This window comes from Carettochelys insculpta, chromosome 23, assembly GCF_033958435.1.
Source record: "Carettochelys insculpta isolate YL-2023 chromosome 23, ASM3395843v1, whole genome shotgun sequence".
NCBI classification, from domain to species: domain Eukaryota; kingdom Metazoa; phylum Chordata; order Testudines; family Carettochelyidae; genus Carettochelys; species Carettochelys insculpta.
The window spans coordinates 658,285-677,245 of NC_134159.1; the positions used below are offsets into that span (position 1 = coordinate 658,285).

An 18,961-nucleotide genomic window follows, 5' to 3' on the forward strand; every position below is an offset into this window, starting at 1 on the left:
GTCATCACCCAAGAGAGTAGTGGGTGGCTGCATCGTTGAGGATGTGGAGGACAATGAGGAAGAGCACTGTGATGGGAGCGAGAAATTTGATCAGTCTCCTCCCCTAGTGTAAGTCTGATAGTCCTCAACCGCTGAAATCTCCAACCCATCCAGTGACTGAATACTTTGGGGGTTGGGGGTCTGCTCATAGATAGAGGTTGAGGTAATGGCTGGGGAATAAGCTGGTGTCAAAAAGCCACCCACAGATCCCAATAAGGCCAGCTGGGTGGCACTGGTAGAAGCACCCACTGCTGTTGCCACTTAAAACTGTACTGGCTTGGATGAAAACTTCCCTGCTGTTTTCTGAGGAGAAATTTCACTGTCTGCATCAGAGGACCCTGGTGAATCTGAACCTTCAGTAAGTGAACGTGAAAGCCTGGAGCCATGTATAGAGCCTTCACTAAGCAGCAGTGTGCCCAGCACCAAGGTGAAAGAGAGCTCCCGTGTGGTGCTGTACTGCAGCATAAATGGCAAAGGGGGCATCAGTACCAGGGTACTTCCAGTAATAAGAGGCCAGAATCAGCTGTAGCCACACTAAGGGCTTTTGCGCGTTTTGCTGGTGCCAGCTTATCAGCACTAGCAGCTGCCAGCACTGGGGTACTGTTGCTTTTTCTTTGCTGGCTTGCTCTTCCATACTGGGACAGTGGCTGCATCGAAGTGCTGCACCATCTTGTGTGAGAATGGGTGAGCCCTCTCCTTCTGTCGCCTTTTTGGGGAAACACTTGACACTGCCCCCTTAACTGGAGGGGATACAGAACCTGAGCAGGTATGAGCCCTCTTATTAGCTGCAGGGGATCTCCCTTTATCTATAGGGATTGTCACAGTCAAAGCTCTGTCAGGGATTCTCAACTCCCTGTAGGCTATGCCTGGAGGGGAGGGGGAGTCATTGCAGTCCATTAGTATGAGAGCCTGCTCCAATGTGCCAGATATGGAACTGTTGTTGCCTTGCTCTCCAGGATCATTTTGTCAGTTTCCTACAGCATGAGCCGCTTTCTGTGTTGTGGTGCTGACTCAGACACTGCATGCAGAGAGAGTAGCTGTCAGAGACTGACATGGAGAGGCCACAAGCAGAGCACTTTTTTAAACATAGACAGCTGCGCATGATTGAAACTGACTAGACCGGCTGTGCTATGGAGCAGAGCCACTGAAAGTGGCTAGAGCGACTTGGGAGAAGCCACGTACGCAGCTTTCCCTCATTGTCTGCTTGTCCCGTTGTATTTGGTTGTTCTTTAAGATAGTTGTTTTGACTATGATTTCTTTCCTCTTTTTTTTTTTCTCCAGGTGACTGAGGGAGGGACTGTCCTTGTGACTGAAGCTGGTGGCAACTGGAGACGCACTGAGGGACTGGCTGCCCGCGTATGCACAGTAAGTGCCACAGGCGTCTCGCGCCTGTGCCCAGTGCACGTGGGCAGCCGAGAGGGTGGGGACACCGCTACACACAAGTCTCCGACTGGTGGGCACAGCAGCACTGACACACCTAAAGGTGGAGCACACACAGAGACACTCGAAGAAGAATACATCCTTTCATAGGCCTCATAAAGATATAATTTTGGGTAGAAAATTTCCAATTTTTACAGGATATTTTGGGATTTCTATAGGAAACATGTAAGCTTTTACATATTTTATACAATATGGTTTATTTAAACACCCCAAAATCTTGAAATCCTGAGTATAAGCATGGAATATGCCGTCCACTGAGCAATTCCTGTGTTTAATTAGTTGTGCCATTGCTTTGTGTGGAATTTAGAACATGGATTATGCTTGCTTGGCAGTAACTCGAACACAACTATGATATCTTCATGTCTCCCTTCTACTTGTGAGTCCGTTGACTGCTGATCAACCCGACTCTGAACTTGCACATATTATCACAGAAGAGGCAGTTGCTGGTAGTTGCTGGAGGGGCACAAGGCAGTTTTTGACTTTCTGTTGTTCTTCTGCACCTCTCCTCGTGTGCACCGCAGCAGGAACTCTCAAATGGCGCCGTCCCTTCGCAGATTACCATTCTCCACTGAGGACAGTCTTGGGCAAGATTCTCCCAGGTGTTGACACCAATGCTGCACTTTTTCATGTTTCTCTTCAGCACGTCCTTATATCGCTTCTGCTGGTCCCCCAACGCTGCTCTGTACTTCATCCAATTCGGAAAACAGAATCTGTTTTGGGAGGTGTGGAGCAGATGTCCAAACCACATGACCAGTCCAACGAAGGTGCTGATGAACAATACTGGCTTCAATGCTTGTCATATTCAACTCTTCCAGGATGCTAGTGTTCATGTGCCTATCTTCCCAAGAGATACTTAGAATTCTCTTGAAGCAGAGCTATGATATTGTTCAAGTGCCTTCAAATGAGGCTCGTATTAGCTACGTCTACACGTGACGCCTACATCGAAGTAGCTTATTTCGATGTAGCGACATCGAAATAGGCTATTTCGATGAATAACGTCTACACGTCCTCCAGGGCTGGCAACGTCGACGTTCAACATCGATGTTGCGCAGCACCACATCGAAATAGGCGCTGCGAGGGAACATCTACACGCCAAAGTAGCACACATCGAAATAAGGGTGCCAGGCACAGCTGCAGACAGGGTCACAGGGTGGACTCAACAGCAAGCCGCACCCTTAAAGGGCCCCTCCCAGACACACTTGCACTAAACAACACAAGATCCACAGAGCCGACAACTGGTTGCAGACCCTGTGCATGCAGCATGGATCCCCAGCTGCTGCAGCAGCAGCCAGAAGCCCTGGGCTAAGGGCTGCTGCCCACGGTGACCATAGAGCCCCGTGGGGGCTGGAGAGAGAGCGTCTCTCAACCCCTCAGCTGATGGCCACCATGGCGGACCCCGCTATTTCGATGTTGCGGGACGCGGATCGTCTACACATGCCCTACTTCGACGTTCAACTTCGAAGTAGGGCGCTATTCCCATCCCCTCATGGGGTTAGCGGCTTCGACGTCTCACCGCCAAACGTCGATGTTAACATCGAAATAGTGCCCAACACGTGTAGCCGTGACGAGCGCTATTTCTAAGTTAGTGCCGCTACTTCGAAGTAGCGTGCACATGTAGACACGGCTATTTTGTCCAGGTTTCACATGCATACAGTAACGTGGAAACAAACACTGCATGGTGTACAAGGAGCCTCGTCTTGTGACAGATGTCCTGGTTCTCAAAGACCCTTTGACTCAGACTTATTCCACACCTGCAGGCTGTGCTGTCAGCAGCTTCCTTTGGAGCACTATCTGGAAGTCAATTCCTCTGGTGGAGTCTTTCAAGCCTTGTACACTGATCTTTTGTCAGATCTGTTTCCTCTGACTTCTCTGTTTGGTGAAAATCAGACCTGCACTGCAGAGCCTATACAGTCCTAAAGGAAGCCTCTTTTAAGATATTCATGTATCCAAATTATCCCTTTCTCAATGGAAGGGAGAGAGAGAGAAAGGAAGCAGACTGGTAACTCCAAATTTGACTAAAATGAAACTCAACCTTAATTATTTCAGATCTTAATTATATCATGATATCTGACTAGTGCTACAATTCCCAAAATTATGGGACCTACTTCATCTTGAAAATAGAATTGATGAAGCTCACATAGAAGTAACGAACCTTAAATTTACTATGCGCTATGAGGCAGAATAAGAATCATAGACTACTAGAATTGGAAGGAGCCTCAAGAAGTAATCAAATTCTATATATCATGGAAGAACCAAGCACCACAGACCATCCCTGACACGTTTGTCTACTTTTCTCTTAAAAATCTCCAATGATGAAGATTCCACATCCCTAGGCCATTTATTCCAGGGCTCACCACCTGACAGTTAGGAAGCAACTTAAACCTCTATTGCTGCAATTTAAGTCCACTGCTTCTTGTCCTATCATCAGAGGTTAAGGAGAGACAACAGCTGTCAAGTGTCTAAAAGGTTATTACAGAAAACAGAAAAAATATTCTCCTTAGCCTCAGATGATGCTCCAAGAAGCAATGAAAATAAATTGCAGCAAGGGAGCTACGGGTAGCACATTAAGAAAAACATCCCAACTACCACGGTGATTGACCACTGGTACAAGCTGCCCAGCCAGGTTGTGGAATCTCCATCACCGAAGATTTTAACAGGAAGTTAAGCAAACACTGCTCAGACATAATCTAGATGTTGCTTGGTTCTGTCATGAGTGCAGGGGACTACACATGATGACCTCTTCAGATAGAGAGAAGTTACTCACTTGCAGTAACGATGGTTCTTCAAGATGTGTCCCCGTGGGTGCTCCACAGTAGGTGTCGGGCTCGCCCTGGCGCCGCAGATAGGAATTCTTCTAGCAGTCTCCACTGGATCGCGCATGCACCGATGCGCGCCGCTCCCCTGCGCGCCCTCGGTCATGTGCGCAATCCAGTCCCTGCCAGTTCCTTGACCAAACGCCCCGATGCTCCTGAAAAACACAGGACAGAGATCCGAAGCGGGGAGGATGGGCAGGTAGTGAAGCACCCACGGGGACACATCTCGAAGAACCATCGTTACTACAAGTGAGTAACTTCTCTTTCTTCATCGAGTGGTCCCCATGGGTGCTCCACAGTAGGTGACTACCCAGCAGTAACCCCAAGTAAGGAGGTGGGTACTCGATTCATGTGCAGCTTGCCCTTGAGAGGACTGCTGTCGACAGACGGGAATCCTCATCGAACACCCGATGCAGGGCATAATGCTTGGCGAAGGTGTCGTAGGATGACCAAGTCGCCGCTCTGCAAATGTCTTTTAACGCGATTCCCTTGAAGAAGGCCGTTGATGCCGCCACCGCTCTGGTGGAGTGAACCCTGGGCGGGGCTAGCAAAGGGGTCTTTCGAAGCTCGTAGCACAGTTTTATACAGGACACAATCTGATTTGAAATTCTCTGGGAAGAGAGGCCTTCCCCTTTCGACCTGGGAGCGAGAGACACCAGAACCTGTCCGTTTTATGGAAGGGCTTAGTTCTGTCCATGTAAAAAGCCAATGCCCTCCTCACATCTAGGAGGTGCAGGCGTGCCTCCTTGCTGGAGTTGTGAGGCTTCGGGTAAAACGAGGGTAATACTACCGGTTCGTTAATGTGGAACTCCGAGGAAACTTTCGGAACGAAGGCTGGGTGTAACCGTAAGATCACCGCCTCCTTTGAGAATACTGTGCAGGGAGGCGTTGCCATCACTGCTGCGAGCATGCTCGTCCTGCAGGCTGACATAATCGCAAGAAGGAAGGTCGTTTTCATGGTAAGTAGTCGGAGGGGTACCGTGGCTAATGGTTCGAAGAGTGGTCCCGACAGCGTGTGGAGTACCAAGTCCAAACTCCACGACGGTGGTAGCAGTTTTCGAGGAGGGTACAGGTTTACCAGCCCCTTCAAGAACCTTGCGACGATACGATGTGCGAATACGGTGGGCCCTTCTTCTTTGTGCCGAAAAGCTGATATAGCTGCGAGGTGGACTTTTAGAGAGGACAGAGAGAGCCCGTCTCGTTTGAGGTCCAGCAGGTATTCTAGAATTACAGTTATAGGGACGTCCAGTGGAGCTAACTGTTTGGCAGAGCACCACGCGGTAAAGTGTGTCCATTTCTGTTGGTAAGTCCTCCTGGTGGAGGTCCTTCGGCTACACTGTAAGACTTGTCTTACTCTCTCCGTACACGTGCTCTCTAAGGCGGAGAGCCATGGATTAACCATGCTTGTAGGCAGAGTCCCTGAGGGTGCGGGTGCACTATGGACCCCTGAGCCTGCGTGAGTAAGCCCGGCGCTACCGGTAGGGGGAGCGGTGGATGATCCGACATGCGCAGAAGCAGGGGAAACCATTGTTGTCGGTCCCAAGTTGGAACTATGAGTATCATGCGACCTCCCTCCCTTCTGGCTTTCTGCAGAACCTTGTGGATAAGTGTTGTGGGGGGAAACGCGTAGAGTAGAGGGCCCTTCCATGAGATCATGAAGGCGTCCCCCAGGGATCCCCCGCCCTATTCCTGCTCTGGAGCAGTACTGAGGGCATTTCTTCTTGCACTGGGTGGCAAACAAATCGATTTGGGGAAACCCCCAGGTGCGAAATATGCGTCGTAGCAGGTCGGAGCGGATCTGCCATTCATGCGTGAGTGTAAAGCGGCTGCTCAGTTGATCTGCCTTCACGTTGTGGGCGCCCGGCAAGTATGAGGCTTTTAACGTTATGTTGTTGGCAATGCACGAATTCCACAAATCGGACTGCTTCTGCACATAGCGCAAGGGACCATGCCCCTCCTTGTCAATTGATGTAGAACATGGTGGAGGTACTGTCGGTATTGATCCCGACTACTTTGCCTTGCAGGTATTTCCGAAAATGTCTGCACGCATTGAACACCGCTCTGAGCTCCAGTACATTTATGTGCAGTGTCTGTTCCGCAGGGGACCATAGCCCTTGCGTCACCTTGCTGCCAATGTGCGCTCCCCATCCTATGTGGGAGGTGTCGGTTGTAAGAAAAATGGAAATTTGCGATTGGTGGAAGGGCACTCCCACTAGCAGGTTCTTGGGATCTACCCACCACGCGAGCGACTTCCGTACCTCCGTCATGGGCAATACTACCATGTGGACGGTATGGGCTGCCAGTCTGTAAAAGCTCACCAGCCAATGCTTCAGGCTTCGCATGTGTAACCTGGCATTCTGTACCACAAACGTGGCGGACGCCATGTGCCCCAACAGTTGCAGGCATGTTAGGATCGGCACTGCCGGGCTGTACATTATGGCTACGTCTACACGTGAAGCCAACATCGAAATAACTTATTTCGATGTAGCAACATCGAAATAGGCTATTTCGATGAATAACGTCTACCCGTCCTCCAGGGCTGGCAACGTCGATGTTCAACTTCGACGTTGCGTGGCACCACATCGAAATAGGCGCTGCGAGGGTACGTCTACACGCCAAAGTAGCACACATCGAAATAAGGGTGCCAGGCACAGCTGCAGACAGGGTCACAGGGCGGACTCAACAGCAAGCCGCTCCCTTAAAGGGCCCCTCCCAGACACACTTGCACTAAACAACACAAGATCCACAGAGCCGACAACTGGTTGCAGACCCTGTGCATGCAGCATGGATCCCCAGCTGCCGCAGCAGCAGCCAGAAGCCCTGGGCTAAGGGCTGCTGCCCACGGTGACCATAGAGCCCCGCAGGGGCTGGAGAGAGAGCGTCTCTCAACCCCTCAGCTGATGGCCGCCATGGCGGACCCCGCTATTTCGAAGTTGCGGGACGCGCAACGACTACACGGTCCCTACTTCGACGTTGAACGTCGAAGTACGGCGCTATTCCTATCCCCTCATGGGGTTAGCGACTTCGACGTCTCGCCGCCTAACGTAGAAGTTAACTTCGAAATAGCACCCGGCACGTGTAGCCGTGACGGGCGCTATTTCGAAGTTAGTGCCGCTACTTGGAAGTAGCGTGCACGCGTAGACACGGCTTATGACTTGCACCAAGGATCTGATGCTGCGGAAGCAGGCTTCGGGCAGGTATACTCTTGATGCGACAGAGTTTGTGTGTGACCCTATGAACTCTATATGTTGCGTGGGTTCGGTCTTTGACTTTGCAAGGTTGATAACTAGGCCCAGAGAAGTAAACGTGTTCGCGGTAACGCGTATCATGCGTAGGACCTCTGCCTTTGAGGCCCCTTTCAGTAGGCAGTCGTCCAGGTATGGAAAAATAAACACGCCCTGCCTGTGCAGGTAAGCTGATACCACTGCCAGGGTTTTGGTAAAGACTCTGGGTGCTGAGGATAGGCCGAATGGAAGAACCCTCTATCGGAAATGCTCCCCGCCGACCGTGAAGCAGAGGAAGCGTCTGTATGCCGGGTGGATTGTTATATGAAAGTAAGCGTCTTGTAAGTCGAGGGCTGCAAACCAGTCTCCATCGTCCAGTGCCGTAAGTATGTATGCAACCGTGATCATCCGGAAGCGCTGCTCGCGCAAGTATCTGCTGAGGCCCCGTAGGTCCAAAATCGGTCTCCAGCCTCCTGTTTTCTTCTCTGTTAGGAAGTACCGTGAGTAAAAACCTTTCCCTTGGAATTGTTCCGGTACTCTTTCCACCGCCCCTATGAACATGAGGTGATCTACCTCCTGCTTCAGCCTTGCCTCGTGAGAAGGGTCCCTGAGAAGAGGCTGGGTGGGAGGTTTCATCGGTCGTAGTGACTGGAAAGGGATCATGTAACCCGTGGCTATAATTTCCAGCACACATTTGTCTGTTGTGATATTTTGCCATTGGGAGTGGAACGGTTTGAGGCGATGATGGAACATGAGATGAGAGTGGCACTGAGCGATGGTGTTGATAGTGCAGTCCTCGACATACCCATCAAACTTGCTGCCTCTTGGCTTGCCCTGAGGTTGTGCGACTTTGTTGAGAACGTCGCCTGGGGGCCCTGTACTGTTGCTGTTGTTGATGGCGCCCTTGGTCATAGCCTCGCTGATATTGTGCGCGCTGTGGTTGGTAAGCATAGCGCCTTTGCTGAGGATAGAATTTCTTTTTCTTGTATGGAGGAGTGTAGATACCCAAGGTCTTAAGTAGCAACGAAGGGTCCTGTGGCACCTTACAGACTAACAGAAAAGTTTTCAGCATGAGCTTTCGTGAGCAGAGACTCACTTCATCAGATGCTGGTCTTGGAAATCTGCAGGGCTAGGTATAAATAAGCCAGAGCAAGGCTGGGGATAACAAGGTTAGCTCAGTCAGCAAGGGTGAGGCTTACTACCAGCAGTTGATCTGGAGGTGTGCTATCGGACATAGGGATGGCGGGGTGCTATCGGACATTTGTGCCCCACTCGAGCTCCATTGCAGCCCTCCTCACAGACCTGTGTAAAAAGGGGAAGCCAGACAAGGTGGTCTGGGCCGAGCAGTGCCAAGAGCTCTCTGTGCACTGAAGGAGGCCCTGGCCAGGGTCCCAGTGCTGGCAAATCCAGACTTTGACAAGCCCTTTATTGTGTTCGCTGATGCCTCAGAAACCGGACTGGGCGCTGTGCTAATACAGGTGAATGACAAGGTGGAGAGACACCTCGCTGCACACCTGAGCAAGAAACTGCTGCCCCGGGAGCAGAACTACGCAGCCATGGAGAAGGAATGTCTGGCCATGGTGTGGGCTCTGGGGAAGCTGCAGATTTACCTGTTTTGGTGGCGCTTCACCGTGTACACTGATCACTCACCCCTGACCTGACTGCATCACATGAAAGGGGCCAACACCAAGCTCCTGCGTTGGAGCCTGCTCCTGCAGAACTATGCCATGGAGGTGGTCCATGTCAAGGGAAACAACAATATCAATGGCTAAGTGACCCCACTCAGTTCAGTCTGGAAGGGGGAAGAGATGTGCTGGAGTGGGAGGTGGATGTGTTAGAGTCAAGCTGGATGTGTGCATGATAGGTAGAGCAGTTCACAGCAGCTAAGAATGACCCCCTGGGGCTGTAACCTAAGCTGGCAGGTAACGCCTCTGATCTGAACAAAGAGCAGGGAGGAGCCGAGCTGGGTTTTGAATCAGAGGTAGCAGTTGGAAGCTGGGAAGAGAGTGGGAAGGCAGCTAGTTTGAGCTGAGGGGTAGCTAGACCCCAGATGAGGCACTACTCAGGCTCCTCTCCCCAAGATAGACAGGAATGACTGTTTCTGCCTACTGTACTGACACCTCTGTACAGAGCTGTGCCTCTGTTGACTACTAAGTTTCCCATTTTACCTCCTAAGTGAGAGTCACTCCTGCCTGCGGATGGGGTGCAGTGCTTGGGGACCCCTGAACCCCATTACATCTGCATCTGGAGAAAAACCCTTCATCTTCCAGTCACCTTAATAAGCAGAAGCACATTTACTAAGACATTTCCACTACGTATACCGTCTTGAAGAAGGACGACGATCAGGGACACACCTCAATTTAGGTAAAACACAGAAGGCCATCATGTGGTATTCTTGGTAAAAGGCAGAAAGTGTGCACAGGAATTCCTTTCGGCACTTAGCTCCAAAGAGTGATATGGGCTACGTCTACACTAGCCCCAAACTTCGAAATGGCCACGCAAATGGCCATTTTGAAGTTTACTAATGAAGCGCTGAAATGCATATTCAGCGCTTCATTAGCATGCGGGCGGCCACGGCACTTTGAAATTGACGCGCCTCGCCGCTGCGCGGCTCGTCCTGACAGGGCTCCTTTTCGAAAGGACCCTGCCTACTTCGAAGTCCCCTTATTCCCAGAGTTGACAAGGTCTATTCAGACATCCCCCGTCTGATCTGACTTGTTTTTTCCTCTTTTGATAAGTATTGTTGATACTGGGCCATTTCCACCTTGCTGAATAGACCTTGTCAGCTTTGGCCTTCCCTTTTACCGGCACCCCACTCTTTAAATACCCATCTGAAACCACCCCCCCACTCATGCATCTGATGAAGTGGGTCTTTCCCACGAAAGCTTATGCTTCAAAATATCTGTTAGTCTATAAGGTACCACAAGACTCCTTGTTGTTCTCGAAGCTACAGACTAATAGAGCTACCCCTCTGATACTTGTAGGATATCCTGTCGTTCTAGAGCTGGAGTAGAGGATCCTACACCAGGACTATCCTGAACATCTGTGCCTTCCCATATCATTTAATGCCCTGGGATCTAGACTGGGACTCCAACCTCGCTTCGCTTTGAGGATCAGGAAATAATGGGAAAGAACCCCCTTGTGCTCCTGAGTTGCACCAGGACCAGTTCAATGACTTAACAGATAATGTATTTTCTGATCATATAGGTTCTCGAGAGAAGAGTACCTGATGGCAGACAGGGAGGGAGGGCTGGAATGGTGAAGAGATGTAAATTCAATTGTGTAATTCTTTGAAACACTCCCTAGACCCAGAAATGTGAATCAGGGCCAGGTGACTTATGAATGGGGTGACAGGTGTGTAGATGGCAGCTGACGTTGCAACATACTATTCAACATATTATTCAGGTCCTTGACCACCTCATGAAAAGTGCTTAGAAAATGTGGCACGCTGCTTCTAATTTTGAGCACTGGTCCTTTATGGCTCATAACTGTGGACAGATAGCGGGTACTGAATAGCTGAGAAGTGTATCTTAGCTGCCCTGAAACATAGATTCTTATGGAGTGTAACATGGTCTACAAATCCAGGACTGGAGAGAAAGATCTGTCTTTTCTGCTGTGAATTTGACATTCAAACTGGAAGACATCTGCAACTCTCTGAGCACATCAGAAAGCTGTAGTCAAGAAGCCTGCCTCTGCACCACTGTCACGAAGACCAAGCAAGCTACTGTATCAGCTACACATAGTGCTACCTCAACCACCAATCCGGTTATTATCTGATCTTTAAGAATGGCCTGAAATTGCTACTTTTGTGTCTCCAGTAAATATTCCAGAGAAGCTCTGAGCTTCTCATAACTAGTAAAGTCATTTTGGCCATACATGTTTGGCAATTCACAATTCAAAAAAGCTATGTCACTGATAAATACTTCATCTTGCTAAACCCAATTATATGGGGTTGAGAGGGCATTATGCTGCTTGCTTCATGCATTAGCCACATCCAAAATGATGGACATGGGTTGCTGATATTGAAACAGGAAGTCTGACACTTTGAGGGATGCAGGGTTTGGGGTGTTTGGTTTTGGGGTGTGATTTTCTACAACTTGTTTAGTTGCTGTAGACAAATTTGGTAGGATCTAGAATTGCCTCATTAGTTGGGAAGGCAATTCAACATGAGATGTGCAGAATATCTCCCAACTCGTGACATGTAACTGCCACTTCCTGTGGGGGAAGATGCAGCTCATCTACTACACTACTGACAAGATCCTGAAAGTTCTCAAAATCATCACCTCATGATGAGAGGGGAGGGCCTCATCTGGTAGTGATAAAGAGAAGTTTGTTAAAGGGATAGCTTCCCCTTCAAGCCCTTCTTCCTGTTCTAAAAAGTATCACCAAGTATGATCATCACGCATCTAGTGAGAGCACTGGACAAGATCAAGGAAGAGGCATAAGGGATATCAGTGCACGGGATGAGAATTAACAACTTGAGGTTCATGGAGGTTATAGTTTTCATCAAGGAAGATGAAGAGAAGCTAGTGAGAATGGTGTAGATGCCAAACGAGGAAGGGAAGTGGTAAGGACTGATTAAGAACATCAGTAAAACAGAGACAATGGTATCTGGAGATAAGGAAATAGGAAGGAAGATCAGTGTAGATGGGATCAATCTAGAGAAGTTCACATATTTGGGGAGCAACATGACATATGTTCTAGACTGTAAGAAGGAAATAGTGACTAAAATAGCAAAAGCAAGAGCAAGTTTGAAGGCAATAGATGAAATCTGGAAAAGCAAAGCTATTAACTGAGGAATGAAGATGAGAGTCTTGAAAATGTGCGTATTCAGCAGCATGTTGTACCATGTGAGGCATGGGTGATAATGAAAGACTTGAAGAGAAGGATATTGGTGTTTGAGAAGAGTTGTTATAGAAAGATCCTGAGAACAGGATGGATGCAGAAGGTCACCATCTAAGAATGATATAGGAAGATACAGCCAAAAGAGAACCTACTGCAGAAGGTTATACAGCAGAAACTACAGCTATTCAGGTATATCTGCAGAATGAACAAGGATGGAAAAGCCAAGACCCTAGTATCTGGCATAATAGATGGCTCAGATAGGAGAGGCAGACATCACAGAGAATGGGTGGATGATACAGTAGATTGGTGCAGATCTAGTCTACAGAAACTAAGCCATGCCACATTGGATAGGGAAAAATGGAAGGAAATTGGTCATTAATGATGATGATGATGAGGTAACCCGCACCAAACAGAGGCCCTCAGTTTGCATTTCCTGATGCTGCAAGGAATGAAATGGGGAACCCTCTCTGACTGGCCAATCACTCCAAGATTGCTTTACCTCTCAGCAGCACAGGGGAATCCTCTCTGGCTGGCCAATCACTCAGAGACCTTTTTACCAGCATTTTAAAGGAGCAGTCTACTCACTCTGAAGCTAAAGGCTCTGAGACAATCCTTCAGCAGAGGGGACCCCTGCGACTGAAGTGCCCTCTGCATAAGAAGGAGTTTTAACTTCAGCTCCCAGTTCCTGGAAGACTGCCATTTTAGCTGTGGCAGGTGAAGCACTTTTTAGAGGCTGAACCAAGCATTAGATACTATGTGCAGGTCTACACTAGACCTAAAAGTCGATCCTAGATATGCAATTCCAGCTATAACAATTGCATAGCTGGAATCAACTTATCTAGGATCACCTTATCTGGCCATCCCCATTACGGGAGGTCGATAGGAGAAACTCTACCATCAACCTCCCTTACTCCTTGCAATAATGAGGAGTACAGGGGTCAACTGCAAAGCCCTGATAGTTCAATTTCACACGCCCCCTCTAGCACATGAAATTGAACCCTGGAAGACTGACCCTGACCTGGCTGATCTCCTGGTAAAGTGTGGCTGTTCCCAACGGAAGTGTCCGGTTGTTACAGGAGCTACTTGCAGGACGGCACCTCTTAGAGCACAGTAGCGCTAGTAAAGAAGAATGCAGGAGCACAGTGTTGTTCTCCTTCTTTTCCTTATATGAACAAAAAGAAGTAGTAGTCTCCTCAATAGTGGTGGGAGAGGGAGAAGGAGAAAGGATATCCCCAGATAGGAAAAGAAACTAAAGTCTTTTTTGTTTTCTTTACTTTCTTTAATTGAAATGGAAGTGGCAAGCTTTCCCCAGTGCAGTGCTAAATAGCCCAAGGCAGACTACTGGAGAAGGAGAGCACGTGCACCAGCTCAATGGACATTGCTACCAAAACATCTATGATCACAGATACAGTGGATTGCACGTATGTCTACAGTAGAGCACCTACAGGGACACTATTCGAAGAAGAAATGAGCATATAAGATCACCATGGTTTTCTTCCTTTTTTTTCCAAATTATTTTAAAAGAGTTTTAAAGTATTTCTGGCAATTAAAATAAGTTTGGAAACCCCTGAAAAACTGAAGCATCTATTGTTCTTAGCACTTTGTTATTTTTTCCTCAACCAAGCTGCATACTAACTTTCACTGTAGCGCAGCTCATAAGAAATAATGGGGTTCCAGCTCTTACTATACAAAAAATAAAAGTTATGAGTTGAAAATGTGTATCATGTGTATAAAAACATGGCTAGATCTCCATCTGAATTCCCTTGATAATTAGAATCTGAAACATTTAAGGTAGTCTGCTAAAAATATCTGACAAATATTAAGGCTCTTGTAGGAGGATTCCTTTCCCTTAATGGTTTTACAAGACCTAAGTTACATGAAGAACAACTCTCAGTCATATACTGTTATGAAATAGGAACACCAATATTTTAGTAGAATTGTGCAGTAACTCATATGTTCCATCAAGTTAATCTTTGAGAAGGGGAGCAGGTGGATTGGGCACATAGCCAATAATATTTTTACTTAGTGATGCACACCGAGCTAGATAAACTATTCATGAACAGCTCATTTTGAAATAAAGCTGCTAGAAACAAAATATATTTTGAAAACAGCACTTAACTATTTTGAAATACAGCATATACACACACAGACCATATTTTGAAGTACAGCCTTTGCACACACCATGGCTTATTTTGAAACAGACTGTATTCCCTGTCTTAACAGCACCTACCTCAAAACGGCTATTTTGAAACAGGTGTTATTCCTTGTGCAATGAGGTTTACCAATTTTGAAATAAGCCAACTATTTCAAAATAGCAGTTGTATTGTGTAGCTGCTAGAAGAGTATTTCGAAATAACTGTGCTGTGTAGACTTACCCACAGAGTGCATCTATACATTCTATGAGTAGAATTGCAGGTTTAAGAACTTATAGAGCCCAACAAGCCTTGCTCTATTGTTACAAGGATATGTCCTGATTTTACTGCTCTCCAAGAAAATTATATTTTGTACACTATGCTGAAGAACAGCAATTACAGGGAGTAACGAAGATGATTTTTGCTATCACTAAAAGTTCTTAACAATTTCTGCTTGCTTACAGGAACAAGGAAAATGTGTCTCACTTAAAAAAAAATAAAAGCACATACAAATTGAAGGTTTAGGATGGGTCAGCAACCCCCAGCATGCATGCTATGAGCGGCAAGCCCGCCACTTTTCAGCAGCATGTGGTGGGAGCTAAACCCCACCCCACCTCCCCCCACACAGTGGGGGAGCAAAAAGGGATGGGAGAGCCCCTCTAGCCAGCTTCTTGCGAATACTGGGACTGCCAGCAGGGGGCTCCATTCTGTCCAGCTTTGTGGGGCTCCATGCCCCAGCGGGGTCTCCCCTGGCCAAGGCTCCTGTGGCTGTTGGACTGCTTGTGGGGCTGCTGGCAGTGTTCTGTGACCCACCCTGCTCCCCCTTGTAGGGCTCTCCCAGCCCGGCTGGGGTCCTTGCATCTGTGGGGCTGCTGGCAAGGGTCTGTGCCACAGCTGGGCTCCCCACTGTTTTTCTGCTGTGGGGCTCCTGACTGAAGCTGGGTTCTGCACAGTGGGGCTCCCTCACCCCAGCTGGGGTGCCTTTAATGGGGCTCCCTGACCTGGCTTGCTGCCTTGGGACTCCCCAGAGCATGCTGCCAGTGGGGCTCCCTGCCACCAGTAGAGTTCTTCTGCGTGCCGCACAGCTGGAGCTCTCTGGTCCAGGTGCCCTCTGGCCCAGAAACATTCATTGTCTGGCCAGACAGGGGATGTTGCCAGACAAGAGAGTTTCAAGCTGTACTTTAACAGTGCTGACTCAGTCCAGTTGACAAACTGTAAGAAAGTAAAACAAGGGGTAGAGGCAAAGAGGAAACCGGGTGGGGTGGGGGATAGCTCAGCAACCACAACTGGCTTCTGAGTCTGTGCCGCTGCCCACTCCTGCCCTACACACCCCTCCACCCTTTCCTCCCACTCAGAGCCTAAGGGGCGAGTAAGTCCATCTCTCCCCCGCACGCACAGGTAGGGTCACGGATGTCTTGTGTCCCCACACCTCACCCACAGAGAGATGCAAGGAAGCCTAGGGGAGATTTAAAGACAAAACAGTAAAGCTCTGCATCTTTACTTAGTAATGAAATTGTTGTAAGTAGGACTATAAAAAGTATCACTGGCACTCAGACCACACACAGAGGTCAAAAGGTCACATTTCAGCACTCCACCTCAGAAAGGTTGCAGACCCCTGGTTAAGGACTTTGCACACCTCCCATTACATACTTACAGTGCTATACACAGCTGAGACTGTTGGAGTGAAGATCCGATCCTCAAGGGGCTGCTGCAGAGGACCTCTGGAAATTCTATATTACACCAAGTTAAGGAAAACAACTGAAAAAAAGGATTATGTTACATAATCACAAGGGCAGAACATAAACAGAAAGCCTTATATTTGTTAAAACACCTAACCACATCTCTGCTCTAAGCAGATATACAAACATCTCCAAAGACACTCACATTCACCCAAGCAGATACAATCCTTCAGGTTTCATAAATTTAATCAAGAATTGATTTCTGGATAAATATGACAAGAGACACTGAAAGAATATCAAATTACACCAGAAAACATTAGACCAGGGTACACAAAATATGGCCCAATGGGAACTTTAGGTAGGCTCCTCATCTTCTGCGCCCCACATACTGCTTAGAGCAGCAGGCTACGGGCCATGTGTTCACTGAACACCACGGCCCGCAGGGGCTGGAGCCAAAGCCATCCAATGTAAGCTGCTTAGGCTGTGCTTGGAGCACAGGCAGCATGTGAAGGGCCACCACCACCACAAGTGCAGCGTGCACAGATAACACATGGCCACCCCACAACTGAATAGGTAAGCACCTCCTGATCAGAATCTGCATCTAGCACCCCAGCCCCTCACTCTGCTCCCCTTTCTACTACCCTTACCCCATGTAACCCAAACTCTCAGGATCCCCCCTCCTTAACCCATACCTCTTCCCTGTATGTCCCCACACCTCTGCCCCAGGTCATAACGCCCCCCCCAACGCTGCACTCCCTTCCTGAACCCCTCCTCCACATCAGAATCCTCTCTCTCTCCTGCAACTATATCCCTTTCCAGACCCTGCACCCGAATCCCCTAACCCAGATCACAACACCCTCCTGCCTTAAGTCACAACCGAATCCCATGCAAAACCTAACCCCACAACCCTCTCCTGGATCCCAATCCCTGCTCCAAGTACCCTCTGCAATCAACATCCACCCGAGACGCCAAACCTCTTTCATTAATACCATGGAAGAGTACAGCTCTTTACCACTTACCAAATTCTTGGAGTGGGCCCCCATCAAAGATTATTGCCCACATCTGGTCTAGATCTCAGTACCATCGTGCCTCCCCCAACTCCCTGCCCCACATGCAGGCACACAGACACTCTGCTTTTTAAAGCAGACAATAAGAACCTATATTCACTGAGACAAACTCTTCTAATCAGCAGTGAATGCTCCAACAAACGCCTGGCTTGCTTTGCTAACTGTGCCAAAATTGTAACTGTTTCCTTTGGTTTTGGGGTATTTTTAAACAATTAAATCCTTCCATTCCCACCTACCAAAATCAATTCTAAGTGGACTAGCCTGCATAATCAAAATTTTAATATGTCGGCACTGTTATTTAAAGGAGTATTGAAATCATCTTCCTCTTTTCAGTAACTCTACATTGTAAAGATACTATAGCAAACCATGAGTGTATGGGGTGTCCAGGGAAGGGCAGCATCTCTGGTGTAGGGATTTGTCGTGGCTCTTCGGGGCAGTTCGTGCACCTTTGGTCCCCACCTGGCACCTAGCTCTCACCTGCGGCTCCAAGAAGCTGTACCCTGCAGTGCCCACACCCTGATAAACCACTCCAACAGGCAGGCTAAACCAGGTGAGGGTAGCCGGCAGGTCTGAAACCTGCAGTGAGATAGGGAATTGCCTATCCCAGCATGCAGTCAGCCCCGGCAGACTGGGCGGATGAGATCAGCAGTAAGATCCAACGACCAGGAAGGCAGTTCTGCAACGTTCCGTGGAGAGCGAAGGGCATGACAAGGCACCACAGACGGCATGGCGATCCACTGCAGCCTAGGAAGTCCCAGCCGTGATGACTTTTCGTACCACTGGAACCAGGCTTCTGAGGTCAAGAGAGCGGAACTGCCCCTGTGCAATGGCTTTTCCACTTTAAACATTTTCCCGCACAGGTTCTTTGCACAATCTCATCACTTCTGTCAACCTCAAAGTCCAACAGCGATGGCGGAGGGGCGAAGCAACAGGTGGAGGTGATCACTGGGAGTCATAGCTCCAAACCTGCATGTAGGCGGCCTGTGGACTTTGGTCTCTCGACTCTGATCCCAGGATGACAGAGAAGTTCAGCAGCATCCCAGGTGACTGAGCAGGCCTTTTTAGGAACAGCACTGCTCACCTTCAAAATGAGGGAGGGGACTAGAAAAGATGTCCCAAAAATTGCTTGTCCCAACCAAAATGGCCAGCATGCCACAACTGGCAGTTTTACCCTCACAGCAGTCAAAAAACAGTGAAAAGAAAGATGATATTTGCAGCATGGAACGTTCGCACCCTCTTGGACAGGGAGAATGCTATGAGGCCTGAGAGAAGAATGGCCCTTGTAGCAAGAGAACTGGCAGTTATAACATTGACACAGCCACCCTGAGCGAAACCAGGCTGGCAGAGGAAGGATCCATCTGCGAACCAAAAGGAGATTACACCTTCTTCTGGAAAGGCAGGCCAGAAAATGAAGACAGAATCCACAGAGTGGGACTTGCCATCAAGACATCACTTCTGCATCAGCTTCCTGACGTTCCAACTTGCATCAGTGAATGTCTGATCAAGATCCACTTCCCGCTCAACACCTCTCGCCACATTACAGTCATCAGCGTTTACACCCCCACACTGACTAGCAGCAACGAAGCAAAAGAAAGTTTCTATCAGGGCCCTGACCATCTTGTGAAAGCAACTCCTCCTAGTGACAAGCTTCTCCTGTTGGGTGACTTCAACACCAGGGTCAGCAAGGACTGTAGGACCCGGAAAGGGGTGCTGGGGCATCAT

General features: G+C 48.6%; 1 protein-coding gene across 16 annotated transcripts in view; it reads right to left on the minus strand.

Moving 5' to 3' along the window:
* The window catches only part of EIF4G3 (eukaryotic translation initiation factor 4 gamma 3), a 505,170-nt gene that overhangs the window by 427,849 nt on the left and 58,360 nt on the right, over positions 1–18,961 (minus strand). For all 16 annotated transcript variants that reach the window (XR_012642393.1, XM_074976024.1, XM_074976018.1 and 13 more), the window contains exon 2: positions 16,148–16,223. Coding sequence is in view for 15 of the 16 variants with exons in the window: in XM_074976024.1 (XP_074832125.1) it covers positions 16,148–16,223 (76 nt within the window). In the remaining variant the exon portion in view is untranslated. The remainder of the gene's footprint in view (positions 1–16,147; positions 16,224–18,961) is intronic.